The sequence below is a fragment of the Salmo salar genome, chromosome ssa15, assembly GCF_905237065.1.
Source record: "Salmo salar chromosome ssa15, Ssal_v3.1, whole genome shotgun sequence".
NCBI lineage: Eukaryota > Metazoa > Chordata > Actinopteri > Salmoniformes > Salmonidae > Salmo > Salmo salar.
In genome coordinates, this window is record NC_059456.1 from 18,763,102 (window position 1) to 18,786,234 (window position 23,133).

Below are 23,133 nucleotides of genomic sequence, written 5' to 3' on the forward strand. Positions count from 1 at the left end.
TTAGAAACAGAAAAGAACTACAAGTACCATGACACAGACGACTGGAAATTAATTTAGGAAGCGGAAACACGTTCAACAGCGGAAGCGAATGTATACAATGGAAATCAAAAAATCAATTAAGTTATGAAAAACAATATTAATTGCCTTTCTTTGTCGCCGCTGCAGATAAAGAAATGGCGGATATATAGACACGGTAATTTAGGTTTCGTTTATGCACGGGTACATGGAGTTTTACTGGCTACAGTCAAGAGGTTTATTTGCTAAATGTAGCTTTGTAAATAAACGGTAGCTTGATAGCTAACGTTAGCTAGCTGGCTAATTTAGCACATACTGTACTTGCTGTTTAGCTAGCTAGCTACTAATGTTAACCTGCGCGCTATCCTTAACTATCAAGCTTTCAGAGTACTCCATATATAACAAACCGGACATGAATATCTAACATTAGCTAGCTATAATTCTTTCGTTACTCTTTTGTTTGCTCTTTCAGACAAATTAGCCTGGTAACGTTGTGCAGTCGTTCATGTTAGCTAGCTAACATCATTTACTAGCTGGCTAGCTGTCTACAAAGGATCATTAAGGACCAGGAGCAAGCTGCAACAACATCCGAACGATAGCCAGCGATTCGATCTGTCTGCATTATGATACTCGACTTAGCAAGCCATCTAACGTTAGCTCGCTAACTAGCGTTCGTTATTTAAAGTGCCATTTTATGCATTGCTGTGGAGCTGGCAGGTCCGTGTATCACACGTTTTGGTTTGCTAGCTAGTTAGCTAACTAGTAAATGCCTATACCAGGGTAATAGAGATAGCTTGGGCCAATTATGCCTGATTTGCTTGAAAAATGCATTGTCATATCTGGTTGATTGACATCGCTATTTGTCTGTGTTTGTGTGACTATTAGAACTACTGGAGAAGCAGTTTCATGGATAAAAACAGAATGAGCTGATAGTTCCAGAGGTCTTTCAGAAGAGGTGGCAGAAGAGAGAGGCTGACCGGAAGATGCCAAGAAGAAAACAACAGAATCCTCAACCTGTCAAGTGTAAGGGCTCAAATTGTCACATTCCTATAACTGTAAGCCACTGTTATATGCATTGGGCCTGTATATGTTTTTCATATGTTGTATATGTTTTTTTTTTTTTAAAGATACAAACTATCAGGAAATTACTTATTAAGTAAGATGCCGGAAGTGGCTCTGTCCCAATTTGTCTTCCTGTGATTACTCACAACCGATCTCCTCGCCTCCTCAACCATATTGAAGAAAAAATGTCAGCGGCCCTTCCTTCCAATGTCTTTTGAGAAGGAGATGGGGAATTGAGGAAAGGTGAATTAAGAAAGCCAGTGATTTGAATATGATTTAAGATACAGGAAATGTCCTCGACTACGTCATAGAAACACTTTACCAGGCGTCTTGGTTCTCATCGATGGCAGCAGATGGGATCTTGTCATTAACATTGGCTACTGCCGTAACTACAGTCCTACTCTCCAATGGTCAAAGACCAATTAAGGTTACGTCTCAAATGGTACCCTATTCTAGCCTGACGACTCACACTAAATTATTTTTGTTGCTGTCGTTCGCTTCGTACTTCAGTCTGAGCCTGACGTCATTGAAGTCGTTTGTGGTTTTGAGGGACACGAGGGCCGTTTTGTACAAAACAAAGTCCTCAACGCTTTTGGTCGTCTCTAACCAATCAGAGTGTCAAAGCCAATGACTGATTTTAAAAAAACCACAGCTTTACCCACCTGTGTGACTGGCTCTGGCCCAACCCATTGGTTTCTGGAGAAATCAGACGGCCTCGAATATGTTCGCATTCGGTGAAGGGTCGGGGAAGGCACTCGGAAAGGGAGATACCTAGTCAGTTGTCCAACTGAAATGTGTCTTCCTCATTTAACCCAACCCTCTCTGAATCAGAGAGGTGTGGGGGGCTGCCTTAATCCACGTCTTCGGCGCCCGGGGAACAGTGGATTAACTGTCTTGCTCAGGGTCAGAACGACAGATTTTTACCTTGTCAGCTTGGGGATTCACTCATTGTGGACAAGAAACTGACGTCCGTGAGCGTGGTGTAGCGTTTGGCCCGAGCAAGGAGTCTGGATAGCTAGGCAAACCCTCTTCCCTAGATAGTTCACTACTTTTGACCAGGGCCCCATATGGCTCTCGTCAAAAGTAGTGAATTATACAGGGATGCAGCCACTGACTCATGTACTGTCATGCATCACATTCTCCACTAGAGGACAGCAGAGTATTAGTTCACTCAGAAGGCCTTTAAAGGGATACTTTAGGATTTTGGCACTACTAACCCGAGTCAGATGAACTTGTGGATACAATATTCATGTCTCTGTGTCCAGTATTGAAGGAATTTAGCGGTACCTTCCCGAGCCAATGCTAATTAGCGTTAGCACAATGACTGGAAGTCAATGGCTGGAAGTCTACATACTTAATCCATACCTACCTAATACATAATGAATCACAACCGGCCGTGATTGGGAGACCCATAGGGCGGCATGCAATTGGTCCAGCGTCGTCCGGGTTTGGCCGGGGTAGGCCGTCATTGTAAATAAGAATTTGTTCTTAACTGACTTGCCTAGTTAAATAAAGGTAAAAAGAAAAATACCTGTAGACTTCCAGTCATTGACAAAATCCCGAAGTATCGCTTTAAATGTGGCAGAATGTCTTGGAAATTACAGGCAGCTGGTGTCTTTGACTATTGAATATTCATAGCTGTGTGTCAAGGGTGTTTTTTTTACATTAACTTGGAGCAATGAGCATTTCTGTCAGTAAGGCTAGAAAAACATGGCTTGATTTAATATTCATACTTTCTGACATCCTTATGACTTCTAACCTTCATGTAAAGCTATTTTCTAGCAAACTCTATTTTTATTATACTAGATGTATTAATTCCCTGACTAATATAAATAAAGGTTGTTTTGTGTGATGATGGATTCTGAAAATGGTGTATTAACCATTGGAGCTCCAGGAAGCCTGACCTTGTATTGTAATTTATGCTATATCTAACTGTTGCTTTGTGTTTCAGTGGATTCTGAAGATGGTGTATTAACCATTGGAGCTCCTGGAAGCCTGAACTTGAAGGCAGATTTCCTTCTGGGACACGACCTTGAGTTTGGTGACCCTGGCCATGACAAGATCCTAGGCTTGGACGACAAGTACTCAGGTTGGTATTTCATTTATTAAAGCTTTATTCAGACAGGTTGGTACTAAATCTATTAAAGCTTTATTCAGACAGGTTGGTACTAAATCTATTATAGCTTTATTCAGACAGGTTGGTACTAAATGTATTATAGCTTTATTCAGACAGGTTGGTACTAAATGTATTATAGCTTTATTCAGACAGGTTGGTACTAAATCTATTAAAGCTTTATTCAGACAGGTTGGTACTAAATGTATTATAGCTTTATTCAGACAGGTTGGTACTAAATGTATTATAGCTTTATTCAGACAGGTTGGTACTAAATGTATTAAAGCTTTATTCAGACAGGTTGGTACTAAATGTATTATAGCTTTATTCAGACAGGTTGGTACTAAATGTATTATAGCTTTATTCAGACAGGTTGGTACTAAATGTATTATAGCTTTATTCAGACAGGTTGGTACTAAATGTATTAAAGCTTTATTCAGACAGGTTGGTACTAAATGTATTATAGCTTTATTCAGACAGGTTGGTACTAAATGTATTATAGCTTTATTCAGACGGGTTGGTACTAAATGTATTATAGCTTTATTCAGACAGGTTGGTACTAAATGTATTAAAGCTTTATTCAGACAGGTTGGTACTAAATGTATTAAAGCTTTATTCAGACAGGTTGGTACTAAATGTATTATAGCTTTATTCAGACAGGTTGGTACTAAATGTATTATAGCTTTATTCAGACAGGTTGGTACTAAATGTATTATAGCTTTATTCAGACAGGTTGGTACTAAATGTATTAAAGCTTTATTCAGACAGGTTGGTACTAAATGTATTATAGCTTTATTCAGACAGGTTGGTACTAAATGTATTAAAGCTTTATTCAGACAGGTTGGTACTAAATGTATTATAGCTTTATTCAGACAGGTTGGTACTAAATGTATTAAAGCTTTATTCAGACAGGTTGGTACTAAATGTATTAAAGCTTTATTCAGACAGGTTGGTACTAAATGTATTATAGCTTTATTCAGACAGGTTGGTACTAAATGTATTAAAGCTTTATTCAGACAGGTTGGTACTAAATGTATTATAGCTTTATTCAGACAGGTTGGTACTAAATGTATTATAGCTTTATTCAGACAGGTTGGTACTAAATGTATTATAGCTTTATTCAGACAGGTTGGTACTAAATGTATTATAGCTTTATTCAGACAGGTTGGTACTAAATGTATTAAACCTCTTGACGGTCGCCTAGGATAGGGGGCGCCACAGCGCATTTTGGAAAAAAATTAGTGCCCATTTTAAATGGCCTACTACTCAAACTCAGAAGCTAGGATATGCATACAAGTAATACTTGTGGATAGAAAACACCCTAAGGTTTCTAAAACTGTTTGAATGGTGTCTGTGAGTATAACAGAACTCATATGGCAGTCAAAACCCCGAGACAGATCGAAACAGGAAGTGGAATTCTGAATTGCGGACTCAACTTCATCTCGTTGCCTATTAATCACACCGTGAGCAATGGTTCATTGAGCACTTCCTATTGCTTCCACTAGATGTCCCCAGTCTTTACAAAGTGATTTGAGTCTCCTACTGTGAAAATTAAATGAATGAGACGCTGTGGAACGTGGTCACATGAGGGCCATCACCATTATGACGCCGGCCCCCCTGGCTACCCTCCCCTTTCGAAACGTTTATAAAGACAATGCAATCGTCCCCCTTGAATCTTATTGGAGCTCTGGTTGAAAAAGGCCCTAAAGATTTATGTTATACAACGTTTGACATGTTTGAACGAACCTAAATAAGAAAAAAATGCATTTTGTTGAAAGAATAGTCACGCACCCGCGGAGCTTTTGGTGCAGCCTTCAGAACGCGCTAACAACAACAAGCTAATGGAACATAAAGGATGAACTTTTTCGAACGAAAATACATTTGTTGTGGACCTGGGATTCCTGGAAGTGCCTAAGGATGAAGATAATCAAAGGTAAGGGATTATTGACAATAGTATACAAGACTAGATTTGATATGCGATTGTTCCAAGATGGCGCTGACCTGTAAAGGTAGCCTATTGTTCTGAGTATCGCATCCCCTTTTATCGCAAAGTGTGATTACCCAGTAAAGTTATTTTTAAATCTGGCATTACAGGTGCTTTCAAGAGATATTCATCTATAAATCTTTGAATGACAATATTACATTTTAAAAATGTTTTAGAATAGTAATTTAGTAAATTGTAGCGCTGTTTCATCGGATGCATTTGAGGGAAAATAGTTAGTCAACGTTACGCACCGATGTAAAATGCTGTTTTTATATATAAATATGAACTTTATCGAACAAAAGAATGCATGTATTGTGTAACATGATGTCCTAGGTGTGTCATCTGATGAAGATTGTCAAAGGTTAGTGCTGCATTTAGCAGTTTTTTGGTTATTTGTGATGCATGTGGTTGGTCGGAAAATGGCTATGTGGCTACTTTTACGATATACTCCTCTAACATAATCTAATGTTTTGCTTTTGCTGTAAAGCCTTTTTGAAATCGGACAACGTGGTTCGATTCAGGAGAGGTGTATCTATAAAACGATATAATTTGGAAAAAAAAAATGAGAAAAAAAATTATTAAATTTTGTTATGCTAATAGCGATAGGATTTTTCGCTGGATGTCCGAGGCCGCACAGGGGTTAAAGCTTTATTCAGACAGGTTGGTACTAAATGTATGAAAGCTTTATTCAGACAGGTTGGTACTACATGTATTACAGCTTTATTCAGACAGGTTGGTACTAAATGCATTATAGCTTTATTCAGACAGGTTGGTTTTGTTGGACGGAAATATAACTTGAGATGTGGAGCACTTAACTAGACAAAATGTTAGGCCTAAATCAAGGCCTTAATCACTACAACAAAAAGTATGAAAGGTATGCACTGACTACTGTAAATTGCTCTGAATAAGAGGGTCTGCTAAAGGACTAAAATGTAATGTAAATGTCATACCTTGATACCTTGATACCTCAAATCTATTTTTATAACCGAGACCTGTTCCGTGATAGAAGCATGTCATGGAGGTCAAAAAGTTACCGCTGAATTACTCTTGCATTGACAGACACATTTGAGATGTTCTGGAGAGCACCAAACCTAGAACAGTCGGGGTCAAGGTATGGCTGGGTAATATACATACTGGTATGAATTTTTTTTACAATATCGTCTATAACGGTATTTTGATGCAGTGCTGAATTACAGTGCCTTGCGAAAGTATTCGGCCCCCTTGAACTTTTCGACCTTTTGCCACATTTCAGGCTTCAAACATAAAGATATAAAACTGTAATTTTTTGTGAACAATCAACAACAAGTGGGACACAATTATGAAGTGGAACGAAATGTATTGGATATTTCAAACTTGGCCGTGCAAAATTATTCAGCCCCCTTAAGTTAATACTTTGTAGCGCCACCTTTTGCTGCGATTACAGCTGTAAGTCGCTTGGGGTATGTCTCTATCAGTTTTGCACATCGAGAGACTGAAATTTTTGCCCATTCCTCCTTGCAAAACAGCTCGAGCTCAGTGAGGTTGGATGGAGAGCGTTTGTGAACAGCAGTTTTCAGTTCTTTCCACAGATTCTCAATTGGATTCAGGTCTGGACTTTGACTTGGCCATTCTAACACCTGGATATGTTTATTTGTGAACCATTCCATTGTAGATTTTGCTTTATGTTTTGGATCATTGGCTTGTTGGAAGACAAATCTCCGTCCCAGTCTCAGGTCTTTTGCAGACTCCATCAGGTTTTCTTCCAGAATGGTCCTGTATTTGGCTCCATCCATCTTCCCATCAATTTTAACCATCTTCCATGCCCCTGCTGAAGAAAAGCAGGCCCAAACCATGATGCTGCCATCACCATGTTTGACAGTGGGGATGGTGTGTTCAGGGTGATGAGCTGTGTTGCTTTTACGCCAAACATAACGTTTTGCATTGTTGCCAAAAAGTTCGATTTTGGTTTCATCTGACCAGAGCACCTTCTTCCACATGTTTGGTGTGTCTCCCAGGTGGCTAGTGGCAAACTTTAAACGACACTTTTTATGGATATCTTTAAGAAATGGCTTTCTTCTTGCCACTCTTCCATAAAGGCCAGATTTGTGCAGTATACGACTGATTGTTGTCCTATGGACAGAGTCTCCCACCTCAGCTGTAGATCTCTGCAGTTCATCCAGAGTGATCATGGGCCTCTTGGCTGCATCTCTGATCAGTCTTCTCCTTGTATGAGCTGAAAGTTTAGAGGGACGGCCGGGTCTTCGTAGATTTGTAGCGTTCTGATACTCCTTCCATTTCAATATTATCGCTTGCACAGTGCTCCTTGGGATGTTTAAAGCTTGGGAAATCTTTTTGTATCCAAATCCGGCTTTAAACTTCTCCACAACAGTATCTCGGACCTGCCTGGTGTGTTCCTTGTTCTTCATGATGCTCTCTGCGCTTTAAACGGACCTCTGAGACTATCACAGAGCAGGTGCATTTATACGGAGACTTGATTACACACAGGTGGATTCTATTTATCATCATTAGTCATTTAGGTCAACATTGGATCATTCAGAGATCCTCACTGAACTTCTGGAGAGAGTTTGCTGCACTGAAAGTAAAGGGGCTGAATAATTTTGCACGCCCAATTTTTCAGTTTTTTATTTGTTAAAAAAGTTTGAAATATCCAATAAATTTCGTTCCACTTCATGATTGCGTCCCACTTGTTGTTGATTCTTCACAAAATATTACAGTTTTATATCTTTGTTTGAAGCCTGAAATGTGGCAAAAGGTCGAAAAGTTCAAGGGGGCCGAATACTTTCGCAAGGCACTGTAAATGAAAAGTTCTACAAATTGGACTACTTCACTGTCAGTTCGGTCCTAGTTTGGTTGAGTATGTAACCATCAGATTGGAGAAAGCCAATTAAAACCACTTAGGATGAATTTGTTGCCATTCTAGGGTCATGCACAGCACTACTCATAAAACATATTTAGAACTTTCATTATTCAAATACTGCCAAAAATTAGAAAAATATTGTAAAATTATATATTGGCCGTATCACCCAGTCCTATGTTTTATTTTATTTATTTTTTATTTCACCTTTATTTAACCAGGTAGGCAAGTCCTCACCCAGTCCTATGTCAAGGTCTTGAGGCCTGAGTTATCTGCATAACCTGCATACTAGCCTTGTTAGGTTTCAGACTGGTGCCTTGTTGGGTTTTAGCCTTGTTGGGCTTTAGACTGGTGCCTTATTGGGCTTTAGACTGGTGCCTTGTTGGGTTTTAGCCTTGTTGGGTTTTAGACTGGTGCCTTGTTGGGCTTTAGACTGGTGCCTTGTTGGGCTTTAGACTGGTGCCTTGTTGGGCTTTAGACTGGTGCCTTGTTGGGCTTTAGACTGGTGCCTTGTTGGGTTTTAGACTGGTGCCTTGTTGGGTTTTAGCCTTGTTGGGTTTTAGACTGGTGCCTTGTTGGGTTTTATACTGGTGCCTTGTTGGGTTTTAGACTGGTGTCTTGTTGGGTTTTACACTGGTGCCTTGTTGGGCTTTAGCCTTGTTGGGTTTTAGACTGGTGCCTTGTTGGGTTTTAGACTGGTGCCTTGTTGGGTTTTAGACTGGTGCCTTGTTGGGCTTTAGCCTTGTTGGGTTTTAGACTGGTGCCTTGTTGGGTTTTAGACTGGTGCCTTGTTGGGCTTTAGCCTTGTTGGGTTTTAGACTGGTGCCTTGTTGGGTTTTATACTGGTGCCTTGTTGGGTTTTAGCCTTGTTGGGTTTTAGACGGCTCCTTTATCATGTCAGGTATGATGCGGCTGTTTGCTACCAGCAGGCTAAGGGCTGTTGTGGTGACTGTATTACCGCCACAACGGCAGTCACAAGTCATGACCGCAGTCAAATTCCCTGTGACCGTTTTTCAAAGTAATCCGATCCAAAACTGTGCAAATAAATGGCGCTGATGGGTAGTCTACCAAACTTCATAACAGCCCTCGTTAATGGCCTGGGCCTGGTTTCCCGATAGCGATGGAATTTAGGGTTTGAGTGTTTTAACGATGCATCCAGTGCTTAATTTGAGCTGTATCCTGCCAGAACAGGATCTAGCTCCTCTCTGTTTTTGACTGTTTCGTTCCGGAACCCATTTGGCCTGATGCGGTAGGCCTGCCTCTCCTGGCATGAAAAACTATTTTTAGGTAACACTTTACTTGACACTCAGTGTCGTAACACGGTCATAACCATGTCATAATCTGTCATAACAGCTGACATACAGTACCAGTCAAAAGTTTGGACACACCTACTCATTCCAGGGTTTTTCTTTATTTTTTACTGTTTTCTACAATGTAGAATAATAGTGAAGACATAAACTATGAAATAACACATGGAATCATGTAGTAACCGAAACGGTGTTAAAGAAGTCTAACTATATTTTATATTGGAGATTCTTCAAAGTAGCCACCCTTTACCTTGATGACAGCTTTGAACACTTTGCATTCTCTCAACCAGCTTCATGAGGTAGTCACCTGGAAGGCATTTCAATTAACAGGTGTGCCTTGTTAAAAGATAATTTGTGTAATTTCTTTCCTTACATTTTTTTTTTTGGGGGGGGGGGGGATCTTTCTATTTATTTTTAGCCCTTTTTCTCCCCAATTTCATGGTATCCAATTGGTAGTTACAGTCTTGTCTCATCGCTGCAACTCCCGTACGGACTCGGGAGAAACACTGTACACCTGGCGACCGTGTCAACGTGCACTGCGCCCGGCCCGCCACAGGAGTCGCTAGTGCGCGATGGGACAAGGATATCCCTACCGGCTAAACCTTCCCCTAACCCAGACAACGCTGGGACAATTGTGCGGTTGCGGCCAGCTTTGACAGAGCTGGGGACTCGAACCCAGAATCTCTAGTGGCACAGCTAGAGCTGCGATGCAGTGTCTTAGACCCCTGCGCCACTCAGGAGGCCCGTCTTTCCTTCTTAATGCATTTGAGCCAATCAGTTGTGTTGTGACAAGGTAGGGGTGGTATACAGAAGATAGCCCTATATGGTAAAAGACCAAGTTGATATTATGGCAATAACAGCTCAAATAAGCAAAGAGAAATGACAGTCCATCATTACTTTAAGACATGAAGGTCTGTCAATCCGGAAAATTCAAAGAACTTTGAAAGTTTCTTCAAGTGCAGTCGCAAAACCATGAAGCGCTATGATGAAACTGGCTCTCACGAGGACCGCCACAGGAAAGGAAGACCCAGAGTTTCCTCTGCTGCAGAGGACAAGTTCATTAGTTACCAGCCTCAGAAATTGCAGCCCAAATAAATGCTTCATAGAGTTCAAGTAACAGGCACATCTCAACATCAACTGTTCAGAGGAGACTGTGAATTGGGCCTTCATGGTCGAATTGCTGCAAGGAAACCACTACTGAGAAGAGACTTGCTTGGGCCAAGAAACACGAGCAATGGACATTAGACCGGTGGAAATCTGTCCTTTTGGTCTGATGAGTACAAATTTGAGATTTTTGGTTCCAACCGCCGTGTCTTCGTGACGCAGAGTAGGTGAACGGATGATCTCCGCATGTGTGATTCTCACCGTGAAGCATGGAGGAGGTGTGGGGGTGCTGGGGACACTGTGATTGATTTAGAATTCAAGGCACACTTAACCAGCATGGCTACCACCGCATTCTGCAGCGATACGCCATCCCATCTGGTTTGCTCTTAGTGGGACTATCATTTGTTTTTCAACAGGACAATGACCCAACACACCTCCAGGCTGTGTAAGGGCTATTTGACCAAGAAGGATAAGCTGGTTGAGAGAATGCCAAGAGTGTGGAAAGCTGTCAAGGTGGCTACTTTGAAGAATCTAAAATATATTTAGATTTGTTTAACACTTTCTTTGGTTACTACATGATTCCATATGTATTATTTCATAGTTTTGATGTCTTCACTGTTATTCTACAATGTAGAAAACAGTAATAAATAAAGAAAAACCCTTGAATGAGTAGGTGTGTCCAAACTTTTGACTGGTACTGTTGCTCCACATTGATCTGGTAATGGTACTCCCTGTATATAACTAGTTGTATTTGGCGCATGTGATAAATAAGATTTGATTTGAGAGAGGGAGGGAGCTAGCAGCTGTAGGCTATTAGGGAGGGGGAGGCTGTGTGTGTGAACGATGTTACGGTCAATCCAGCATCTGCAGTGGTCGTACAGCATTTACAGTAACGTGGCCTCCGCAAAAGTTAAGAGCATTCATACCTATTGTGTTTCGGGGCTAATCTCTATAGCCAGCCAGCTAATTACAAGCAACTGGCTGAACGAAAGAATACCTTACAACTTTTTGAGATGTTGGACTCCCAATTTCTGTGTGCTTGACATAGGAGCTCAGCCAAGATGGCATCAAGTAAAAAGGCGATTTTTTTCCCACATGCATCTCCATTTCAACCTTTTGGATTATATATATTTTTTTGGTTTTACGAACTTGGCCCGCAACGGCCTCCACTTCTTGTGGCAAGTTTCCGTTTCCATAGATGCGGTAAAAAGGTCAACCAAAACCATGAAAACGCCACGGAAATATCCCAATCTCTCCCCAGCAAAATTTGCCTACATTTGTATTTCCCACTATATTGAGGTAAAAATTGTAGTATAATGCTTGTATGGATGTCAACCCCCAATACAAGTTCATGTCATCAATCAACTGCATTTACAGTTAAAAACAATTTACCACCACCACCGATTTCTGTATGCTAGCTATGCTAACAGCTGATTCAAACGGGAGTTAGCATTTAGCAGTCACCTTCTAAATGTTATGCTGCAAAAACAGCCACATATATCAAAATCGGACTTTAGTAACCACATTGTGGGCCTTTTACATCAATCATGACGGATTTGACGAATATCCACATTGTTACAGCAGATGTCTTGAATGTGCGCTAATCCAGCGTCGTCCTTCTATCCCCCCACGGTCGGTGTTTAGCGGTTTTATGGCTATTTATGGCAGTCTTATGGCTTCTGGGTAGAAGCTGTCTCGGAGCCTGTTGGTCCAAAAGCCAATGCTCCGGTAGAGTTTGCCGGATGGTAGGAGAGTCTATGGCTTGGGTTGCTGGAGTCTTGGATTTTTTTGGGGGCCTTCCTCTGACACTGCCTGACATAGAGATTGTGTAACACTGGTTGTGCCTGTGGGGGCCAATTTATTTTTCCCATTATGAGTATGCCCCTTTCACATGCTGTAGTTTTTTTGCGAGGTAACGCTGTAGGTCTTTTGCGAGGTAACGCTGTAGGTCTTTTGCGAGGTAACGCTGTAGGTCTTTTGCGAGGTAACGCTGTAGGTCTTTTGCGAGGTAACGCTGTAGGTCTTTTGCGAGGTAACGCTGTAGGTCTTTTGCGAGGTAACGCTGTAGGGTATTTCGCGAGCTAACGCTGTAGGGTATTTCGCGAGCTAACGCTGTAGGGGTGTTAGCGAGCTAACGCTGTAGGGGTGTTAGCGAGCTAACGCTGTAGGGGTGTTAGCGAGCTAACGCTGTAGGGGTGTTAGCGAGCTAACGCTGTAGGGGTGTTAGCGAGCTAACGCTGTAGTCAGTGGTGTTTATCACTTATAAAATAGAGACAAAGAAAAATGCAGTGTCTGTTGGAAAACTAAACGCTTGCCTACATTTTACCATTCATTTTTATATTTATATTTTATTAGGTCCGTGGCTATTTTGTGAGATTGTTTTTTGCACAAAGTTCATAACCAGCAGTAAAAATATATTTCTGAAAATTCTTTCAGAATCCTTGATTAGTTTTACTAAAGCAATGTGCCATGAACAATATTTGCATAAAAGCATTTGACTACACATTGAGCTGTCTATCTCTCTGTTGGTGACAGCCTCTTTAGTATGACAGGCAGAGAGAGAGAAATGAACCCGCTGCTGGTTGGGTGCTGCTGAGGGACATTTCTCCCTCCCTCTCTCCCTCCCTCGCCAGTCCCCCTCCCTCCCAGTCCCTCTCCCTCCTCTCCCTCCCTCCCTGTCCCTCTCCCTCCCTCCCTCCCTCCCACTCCCTCCTCTCCCTCCCCTCCCTCTGTGGCCTCTTTGTCAGAAAGAACAATCTGAAAAATGGCAAAGGAAAATATTAAAAAAAAAGAGCAGTGGCAAGCCGCCGCCATTATTATATAAGGGTCATAAAAAGACGCAGTGCCATTATCATCAAGGACACCATTATCATCAAGGACTCCATTACCATCAAGGACTCCATTACCCTGGAAACCATTTATTTATCATCATCATCATCATCTCCTGTCTGCCTCCCGCTCCCCCGCTGTCATCGTCATCATCATCATCATCATCATCATTATCATCACCATCAGCCACTGCCATTATAGTCATCATCATTAGGCTTGGTAATCATCCAGCAGGCAGTTTCTAGCAGAGCAGGGACAGACAAGCTCAATAAAAGGCTGTACCAGACTCGTACCCTGCTCACAGTCTCTCTCTGCCTGGCTGGGAGAAGGAGGTTTATCTCCCATTCCTCACTGCTGCTAGGTTTAGTTCAGAGAGAGAGAGAGAGATAAGGCCAGAAAGAAGGAGAGAGACTGAGCGAGAAGAAAAATACTAAAGAGGCCTAGCCACGACTAGGTCAGAGAAGGCTGTTTTCACAGACCGAGATAAAGGGAGTGAAAAAGAGACGGAGAACGAAGGATTTAGAGAAGGAGGAAGAAGAGGGAGAGAACAGAGGCCTAGCCAAACTGCCTGTTCTTTCTTCTTGTTTTTTGGGGAGGAGGCCTACTGCAACAGAGGCATCTTTCACCCCTTATTATTTGGGTAAATACTGCAAACAGCATAGCGGTAATACAAGCTGCCAGCACTGTGAGTATGAAACACTATCTACGTAGAGCTATAAATGATTATTTGCTAGAACAGAGATTGTATTTGCCTTTTGAATTGGTTTGATGGAGATGGATACCTTCTGAATGTAGTCTAGTCTGACTTCAGAGATGGAGCCAGATACCTTCTGAATGTAGTCTTGTCTAACTTCATAGATGGAGCCAGATACTTTCTTGTGAACACTGAAATGTTCTTTGGAGTCTAGGGCATGCAGTCTTAGCCAGGATTCGAAAGACACTGTTTCACAGTAGGTCTTTTAAAATTGTTCTGTTGAGGGTTTAATCAAATGCAGGTCTGTCAGATTCTTTTCTGTCCCAAATGGCACCCTTTTCCCTTTAAAGTGCACTACTTTAACCAGAGCCCTATGGGCCCTAATCAAAAGTAGTACACTATAAAGGGAATAGGGTGCCAGTTGGGATGCATACTTGTCTGTTTAGTCTGACCTGTCTAACACTAAGTATTGTCAGCACATCTGCTATGGGTTATTGGGTTTGGAGGTTTGGCTATTTCACTCTTGATAGGATATAGGGATGTAAACGTTTAAACAAAATTGGGATCCTTAACGTTAAGAAAAATCCCTAACCAAAAAAACATGTTTTGTGATTGTTTGTGTTCTCAGAATTACTGCAACTAATCCGTCACCTCTATTCCTAAAATACTGAATCTTAGGAGTCGAATCTTGACACTCACCAATGGGAGTTGACGTGTAATCAATTATTTTGGAGTTGACTCTCCCCCACTCCGTCGTTGTCGTTAAGTTGGGAAAATGGCAGAGAAAGGCTAGCGACAGCAGTGAAGTCCTGTATGGCAATATTTTGAGAAGGAAATGCAAACTTTGCGAGGTGAGGTACAGTGAGGTAGTGGGGTACAGTGAGGTAGTGGGGTACAGTAAGGTAGTGGGGTACAGTAAGGTAGTGGGGTACAGTGAGACAGTGAGGTACAGTAAGGTAGTGAGGTACAGTAAGGTAGTGGGGTACAGTAAGGTAGTGGGGTACAGTAAGGTAGTGGGGTACAGTAAGGTAGTGGGGTACAGTAAGGTAGTGGGGTACAGTAAGGTAGTGGGGTACAGTGAGACAGTAAGGTAGTGGGGTACAGTGAGACAGTAAGGTAGTGGGGTACAGTGAGGTACAGAAAGGTAGTGGGGTACAGTGAGGTACAGTAAGGTAGTGGGGTACAGTAAGATTCAGTAAGGTAGTGGGGTACAGTAAGATTCAGTAAGGTAGTGGGGTACAGTAAGGTAGTGGGGTACAGTAAGATACAGTAAGGTACATTTACATTTTAGTCATTTAGCAGACGTTCTTATCCAGAGCGACTTACAGTAGTGAATACATACATTTCATACATTTTTTTTCTTTCCGTACTGGTCCCCCGTGGGAATCGAACCCACAACCCTGGCGTTGCAAACACCATGCTCTACCAACTGAGCCACACGGGACCCCAGGTAGTGGGGTACAGTAAGGTACAGTAATGGTAGTGGGGTACAGTAATGGTAGTGGGGTACAGTAATGGTAGTGAGGTACAGTAATGGTAGTGAGGTACAGTAATGGTAGTGGGGTACAGTAAGGTACAGTAAGGTAGTGAGGTACAGTAATGGTAGTGGGGTACAGTAAGGTACAGTAAGGTAGTGAGGTACAGTAATGGTAGTGGGGTACAGTAAGGTACAGTAAGGTAGTGAGGTACAGTGAGGTGCAGTAATGGTAGTATAGGTGCAGTAATGGTAGTATAGGTGCAGTAATGGTAGTATAGGTGCAGTAATGGTAGTATAGGTGCAGTGCTTTAACCGTTGACCCTAACCGTTGCTTGTAGCTGCATTGGGAATTTTTCTTATTGACAGTTTAAAAATGATCAATTTCTCACATCCAATGATTTATACATACACTAGATACCTTATACGGGGCACTGTTTTGAAGCCGACCTTGCCTCCATTTTGTGGGGCGGCAGCGTAGCCTAGTGGTTAGAGCGTTGCGCCAGTAACCGAAAGGTTGCAAAATCGAATCCCCGAGCTGACGAGGTAAAAATCTGTCGTTCTGCCCCTGAACAAGGCAGTTAACCCACTTTTCCTAGGCCATCATTGAAAATAAGAATTTGTTCTTAACTGACTTGCCTAGTTAAATAAATAAAGGTAAATAATCTTGGCTCTCCCTCACCATTGTGTTGAAGCCACTGTGCCTCCATCTTGGCTCTCCCTCACCATTGTGTTGAAGCCACTGTGCCTCCATCTTGGCTCTCCCTCACCATTGTGTTGAAGCCACTGTGCCTCCATCTTGGCTCTCCCTCACCATTGTGTTGAAGCCACTGTGCCTCCATCTTGGCTCTCCCTCACCATTGTGTTGAAGCCACTGTGCCTCCATCTTGGCTCTCCCTTAACAATGTAAAAAAGATTTAGGAAGATATAGAAATGCATTTAATGTCTACATTTTGTTTTTGCCACATTTTATTCTATTACAGACATACATTATGTGAGCTAAACATTTTCCTTAAAGTATCATTTTTATGGATTACTATTGCTACTGTCCCCACTACAATTATTATTATTTTTAAATGTATGTCATTTTGTCCTTTTTAATTGAAATACTGTAGAATTCCATTAATTCCGATGCAGGACTGCTCCTACTGGGGAGTGCCAACATGGCCGACCGGTGGATTCAAAGCCTTATCAATCCAGGGTTTATATCCATCATTGGTTACATCCCTAATAGGAGAAAGAGGATTGCTTGTTATTTTTGGCCTACAGAATAGAAAGGAGAGGTTTTTAAAAAAAAACGTACTTTCTGTACAGTGTTCACATGGATGTCTTTTGATGAGAGGTCCATTGTTGATCTAAAGAATTTAACAATTGTTTAAATGTAGAATGTTTTTTTTGGTAAAAAGAATCAGACTTCACCCACAAAAAGTAAATATGAAGAAAAAAATAAGTTTATCTGTCGCCCCTTACTGTGTAGACTCGTCGTTCTTGTCTCCCGTCTCCACTTCTCCTCCTGTTGTGTGGATGGGTTCTCAGTCTGTAACATTTCTATTGATAGTTTATTTAACCCTGTGACTGTGAGGATTCATCATAACAGCTTTTTATCTGCCTTTCAGACTCTGTAGCAGCTGAGATCGGCTTCTCTGTGTACCCTCTGGGGGATGAGGAAGAGAGTTGTGCCTTCAGCCGTCTCAGTATGGAGAGTGACGCAGATGAGCCCCGCACCGCCACCGAGAGCTGCAGGGACCAGGAGGATGGTCCAACCTCCCAGCCCGACCTCGAGCCCCCCTTCCCCTCCTACCTGTCCTGTCGGGGCTGCGGCCTGGATCTGGTGGGACCCTACTGCCACCGCTGTTGCAAGGGAGGAGGAGGAGGAGGGGAATTCAGCGGTGCGTTCGGTGGCTTTCGCTCCGGTTCGCGGTCACAAGCGGACGATAGCGAGGAAGGAGGGGACGTAACGGACGACAACTCCATAATGGGTGACGACGGTCCCAACTCCAAGCTCCACTCCTGCCAGTTGTGTGGGTTCTCCTCACGCTATGCCAATCACGTCAAGAGGCACATGAAGACTCACAACGGGGAGAAGCCGTACCACTGTCCCCTGTGTACCTACGCCTCAGCCCAGCTGGTCAACCTGCAGAGACACCTGAGGATTCACACTGGAGAGAAACCATACAGGTGTGACCGCTGCTCCTTCGCCTGCAGTTCCCTAGGCAACCTGAAGAGGCATCAGAGGATGCATGTGGTTGGACAGCCGGGACAGGGGGCGGGACAGGAAGCAGTCAGACCTGCCTGCGTATCTCCTATTGATCCCTCTGCCGTTGGCCCTCCTGCTGTTGGCCCTCCTCCTATTGGGCCTCCTGCTAGTGGGCATGGTCTTAAGAAGAAGGAGGAGCCCAGTGCTTCAGCTGAAGGTATTTTTCAATTACACAGAAAAATATAAACGCAACATGCAACAGTTTAAAAGATTTTACTGAGTTACAGTTTATGTAAGGAAACCAGTCAATTGAAATAAATTCATTAGCTCCTAATCTATGGATTTCACATGACTGGGAATACAGATATGCATCTGTTGGATATACAGATAAAAAGTAGGGCTATGGATCAGAGAACCAGTCAGTATCTGGTGTGACCACCATTTGCCTCATGCAGCGACACATCTTCACATAGAGTTGATCAGGCTCTTGATTGTGGAATGTTGTCCCACTCCTCTTCAATGGCTCTGCGAAGTTGCTGGATATTGGCGGGAACTGGAACAGGCTTTCGTACATGTCGATCCAGAGCATCCCAAACATGCTCAATGGGTGACATGTCTGGTGAGTATCTAGACCATGGAAGAACTGAGACATTTTCAGCTTCCAGGAAGTGTGTACAGATCTTTGTGACATGGGGCCGTGCATTATCATGCTGAAACATGAGGTGATGGAGACAGATGAATGGCACGACAATGGGCCTCAGGATCTCGTCACGGTATCTCTGTGCATTCAAATTGCCATCGATAAAATGCAATTGTGCTCGTTGTCCGTAGCTTATGCCTGCAGCTCATACCATAACCCCACAATGGGGCAGTCTTTTCACAACACTAACATCAGCAAACCGCTCGCCCACATGACGCCGTACTCGCTGCCTGCCATCTGCCCGGTACAGTTAAAACCATGATTCATCTATAAAGAGCACACTCTTATCCAGCGTGCCAGTGGCCATCGAAGGTGAGCATTTGCCCATTGAAGTCGGTTACGAAGCCGAACTGCAGTCAGATCAAAACCCTGGTGAGGACGACGAGCACGAAGATGAGCTTCCCTGAGATGGTTTCTGACAGGTTGTGCAGAAATTCTTTGGTTGTGTAAACCCACAGTTTCATCAGCTGTTTGGGTGGCTGGTTTCAGACCACCGCGCAGCTGAAGAAGCTGGATGTGGAGGTCCTGGGCTGGTGTGGTTACACGTGATCTGCGGTTCTGAGGCCGGTTAGACGTACTGCCAAATCCTCTAAAACAACGTTGGAGGCGGCTTATGGTAGAAAAAGGAACATTCAATTCTCTGGCGGGCATTCCTGCAATTAGTATGACAAAACTGCACATTTTACAGTGGGCTTTTATTGTCCCCAGCACAAGGTTCAATGATCATGCTGTTTAATCATCTTCTTGATATGCCACACCTGTCAGGTGGATGGATTATCTTGGCAAAGGCTCACTAACAGGGATGTAAACAAATGTGTGCACAACATTTTGAGAGAAATAAGCTTTTTGTGTGTGTGGAACATTTCTGGGATCTTTTTATTTCAGCTCATGAAAAATGTTAACTGAAAATTTAGGCCTGTATCAGTTCTTCAGTTACACCATTTGGAATACTTTAAAGATGTGTTCATGTATATTTTCATACAATTACACTACCTTTCAAAAAGTTTGGGGTCACTTAGAAATGTCCTTGTTTTTGAAAGGAAAAAAAAAAAATGTTGTTTATTTTTAAAATAACATCAAATTGATCAGAAATACAGTGTCGAAATTGTTAATGTTGTAAATGACTATTATAGCTGGATACGTCAGAGTTTGTTTTTTTAATGGAATATCTACATAGGCGTACAGAGGCCCATTATCAGCAACCATCACTCCTGTGTTCCAATGGCACGTTGTGTTGGCTAATCCAAGTTTATCATTTTAAAAAGGCTAATTGATCATTAGAAAACCCTTTTGCAATTATGTTAGCACAGCTGAAAACTGTTGTGCTGATTTAAAGAAGCAATAAAACTGGCCTTCTTTAGACTAGTTGAGTATCTGGAGCATCAGCATTTGTGGGTTCGATTACAGGCTCAAAATGGCCAGAAACCAAGAACTTTCTTCTGAAACTCAGTCTATTCTTGTTCTGAAAAATGAAGGCTGTTCCATGCGAGAAATTGCCAAGAAACGGAAGATCTCGTACAACGCCATGTACTACTCCCTTCACAGAACAGCGCAAACTGGCTCTAACCAGAATAGAAAGAGGAGTGGGAGGCCCCGGGGCACAACTGAGCAAGAGGACAAGTACATTAGAGTGTCTAGTTTGAGAAACAGATGCCTCACAAGTCCTCAACTGGCAGCTTCATTAAATAGTACCCGCAAAACACCAGTCTCAACGTCAACAGTGAAGAGGCGACTCCGGGATGCTGGCCTTCCAGGCAAGAGTTCCTCTGTCCAGTGTCTGTGTTCTTTTGCCCATCTTAATCTTTTATTTTTATTGGCCAGTCTGAGATATGACTTTTTCTTTGCAACGCTGCCTGTTGACCTTGAGACTGGTGTTTTGCGGGTACTATTTAATGAAGCTGCCAGTCTGAGGTGCAGTTAATTGCAGATTTCTGAGGCTGGTAATTCTAATGAACTAATCCTCTGCAGCAGAGGTAACTCTGGGTCTTCCTTTCCTGTGGTGGTCCTCATGAGAGCCAGTTTCATCATAGCGCTTGATGGTTTTTGCGACTGCACTTGAAGAAACGTTCAAAGTTCTTAGTCTTCCGTATTGACTGACCTTCATGTCTTAACGTAATGATGGACTGTTGTTTCTCTTTGCTTGTTTGAGCTGTTCTTGCTATAATATGGACTTGCTCTTTTACCAAATAGGGCTATAATCTGTATACCAACCCTACCACAACACAACTTAATGTGTTTTAGCCAATCAGAAGGAAAGAAATTCCACAAATGAACTTTTAACCAGGCACACCTGTTAATTAAAATGTATTCCAGGTGACTACCTCATGAATCTGGTTGAGAGAATGCAAAGCTGTCATCAAGGCAAAGGGTGGCTACTTTTTTTTTAGCTTGAGACATGATTCTATATGTCTTATTTCATAATTTTGATGTCTTCACTATTATTCTACAATGTAGAAAATAGTAAAAATAAAGAAAAACCCTGTGTGTGTGATGACTAATTTGGGCCACCTCTGCTCTGATTTCAGAAGTGGTGAGGTCTGATCTAAACCTCCACAACAGAGACTACCTGCCACGCTACAACAGACTAAGGTTACCACCACCACTGGAGCAACAGCCCCCGAGACTTTTTGAGGGGCCTGGACTTGGGGCTCGGGTCGGGGCTGGGACTTTAGCAAGGTGTTTGACTAGCACTAAGTCTGGGCCTGGAGTCAGAGCTGTGGTGGGAGTGAAGTCAGAGGACACACACAGAGACTCTCTCCTTCCTCTGCTCTTCCCCTTTACCTGTCGTCTCTGTGGTATCCCCCTGGAGGATGAGGATGGCTCTACTGCCCAGATCTGTGCCAAATGCACCCTGGACATGCTGACCAAGGAGTCATCTGGCCCCAATAGCCCCGGGGAGCGTGGGGACAAGGTCTACACCTGCAGTGCCTGTCCCTTCCTCACCCACTACCCCAACCACCTGGCGCGACACATGAAGACGCACAGCGGAGAGAAGCCGTACAAGTGCCCTCAGTGCGACTACGCCTCCGCCCACTTCGACAACCTGAAACGCCACCACCGCGTGCACACGGGCGAGAAGCCGTACAAGTGCCACCTGTGTGACTACGCCTGTGGGAACCTGGCTAACTTAAAACGCCACCAGCGGGTCCACTCGGGCGCCAAGCCGTTCCAGTGCGCAGTGTGTAGCTACAGCTGTAACCAGAGTATGAATCTGAAGAGACACATGCTGAGACACACGGGAGAGAAGCCTTATAAGTGCCAGCAGTGTGGATACACCACAGGACATTGGGACAACTACAAACGACACCAGAAGAAACATGGCCTCGCCACCGACGGATGGGTCAAAGTTCAGATGTCCGGCGCCCACGAGGAAGAGGATGAGGAAGAAAGGGTGGCGGGACAGCCGCAGAGGAAAGAGGAAGAGGCGATGATGCAGTATATGTCCAGATAGGAGAGGAACAGAGCTGTACCACAGAATATGAGATGAGGAAATGACAGCTAAGCTACCAGCAAAATCCTAGACTTTTTTTTGTGGGTTTTTTTTTGTCAATGATTTTTCTGCAGCTGCTATGTAGAATCATGCACAATTCTAGAACATGGTGATTATTTTTGGAAATGTTTGATGCCTTTTGGACAGAAAGTAAGGAGGGTGAAGGAAGGTTGCTGCTGTGTTGCCAGACGAATGGACTGGGATGAGGGTTCTACTTTAACGTCCGCAACTAAATACTGCCTGCATTGTCCACCATATGCCGTTCTCTCCCCCCAACACATACCAACAGTGCCGTACATATCCTAACTTAATTTACATTATGCCTTACAACCCACATTTCAGTTGTCCTATTAACTAGGTATCTCCCCATAACCCTCCTCTCTCCCCATAACCCCCAACCCCCCACTCTCCCCATAACCCCCCCCTCTCTCCCCATAATAACCCTAACCCTCAAACCCCCCTCTCTCCCCATAATAACCCTAACCCTCAAACCCCCCTCTCTCCCCATAATAACCCCCCTCTCCACATAATAACCCTCAACCCTCCCTCTCCCCATAACCCTCCTCTCTCCCCATAATAACCCTCAACCCCCTCTCCCCATAACCCCCCTCTCCCCATAATAACCCTCAACCCCCCTCTCCCCATAACCCCCTCTCCCCATAACCTCCCTCTCCCCATAATAACCCTCAACCCCCCTCTCCCCATAACCCCCCTCTCCCCATAATAACCCCCAACCCCCCCTCTCCCCATAACCCCCCTCTCCCCATAATAACCCTCAACCCCCCTCTCTCCCCATAACCCCCTCTCCCCATAATAACCCTCAACCCCTCCCCATAACCCTCCTCTCTCCCATAACCCTCCCCTCTCCCCATAACCCTCAACCCCCCCTCTCCCCATAATAACCCCCCCTCCCCATAATAACCCTCACCCCCCCTCCCCATAATCCTCAACCCTCCTCTCTCCCCATAATAACCCTCAACCCCCCCTCTCCCCATAATAACCCTCAACCCCCCCCCTCTCCCCATAATAACCCTCAACCCCCCCTCTCCCCATAATAACCCTCAACCCCCCCTCTCCCCATAATAACCCTCAACCCCCCCCCTCTCCCCATAATAACCCTCAATCTCCCCCCTCCCTCCCCATAATAACACATCTACTGTTACTTCTTGGGGCACGTTCAGCAGGACACAATGTATGTAGAATAAGTTATCATGTCGGCTCTATCCATGGTATTTCTTTCTGCAATGTTTGGCTACTGAACCTGGCTCCGTTAAGGCGCTCTAACGGTGTGTGGATTTAGCCTGGTCACA

At 43.4% G+C, this 23,133-nt stretch overlaps 1 protein-coding gene across 2 annotated transcripts; it reads left to right on the forward strand.

The window, feature by feature from the left end:
• The first annotated feature begins 67 nt into the window (after positions 1-67).
• Positions 68-22,304, forward strand: LOC106571014 (zinc finger protein 513). 2 transcript variants are annotated; one of them, XM_014143635.2, is made up of 5 exons: positions 68-193; positions 901-1,038; positions 3,029-3,166; positions 17,053-17,850; positions 20,859-22,304. In XM_014143635.2, exons 2-5 carry the CDS (start codon positions 999-1,001, stop codon positions 21,782-21,784), a joined length of 1,902 nt encoding a protein of 633 aa, XP_013999110.2. In that variant the 5' UTR covers positions 68-193; positions 901-998; the 3' UTR covers positions 21,785-22,304. The 2 variants fall into 2 exon arrangements, with proteins under 2 accessions (XP_013999110.2, XP_013999111.2); XM_014143636.2 differs by lacking the exon at positions 68-193 and adding an exon at positions 309-732.
• Positions 22,305-23,133: the final 829 nt, after the last annotated feature.

Bases quoted from the DNA above. Each gene is read 5' to 3' on its own strand.
- LOC106571014 (XM_014143635.2), top strand. From the start codon at position 999: ATGCCAAGAAGAAAACAACAGAATCCTCAACCTGTCAAGT. The intron at 3,167-17,052 runs GTTGGTATTTCA...TCTGCCTTTCAG, and splicing joins CTTGGACGACAAGTACTCAG to ACTCTGTAGCAGCTGAGATC. The intron at 17,851-20,858 runs GTATTTTTCAAT...CTCTGATTTCAG, and splicing joins GCCCAGTGCTTCAGCTGAAG to AAGTGGTGAGGTCTGATCTA.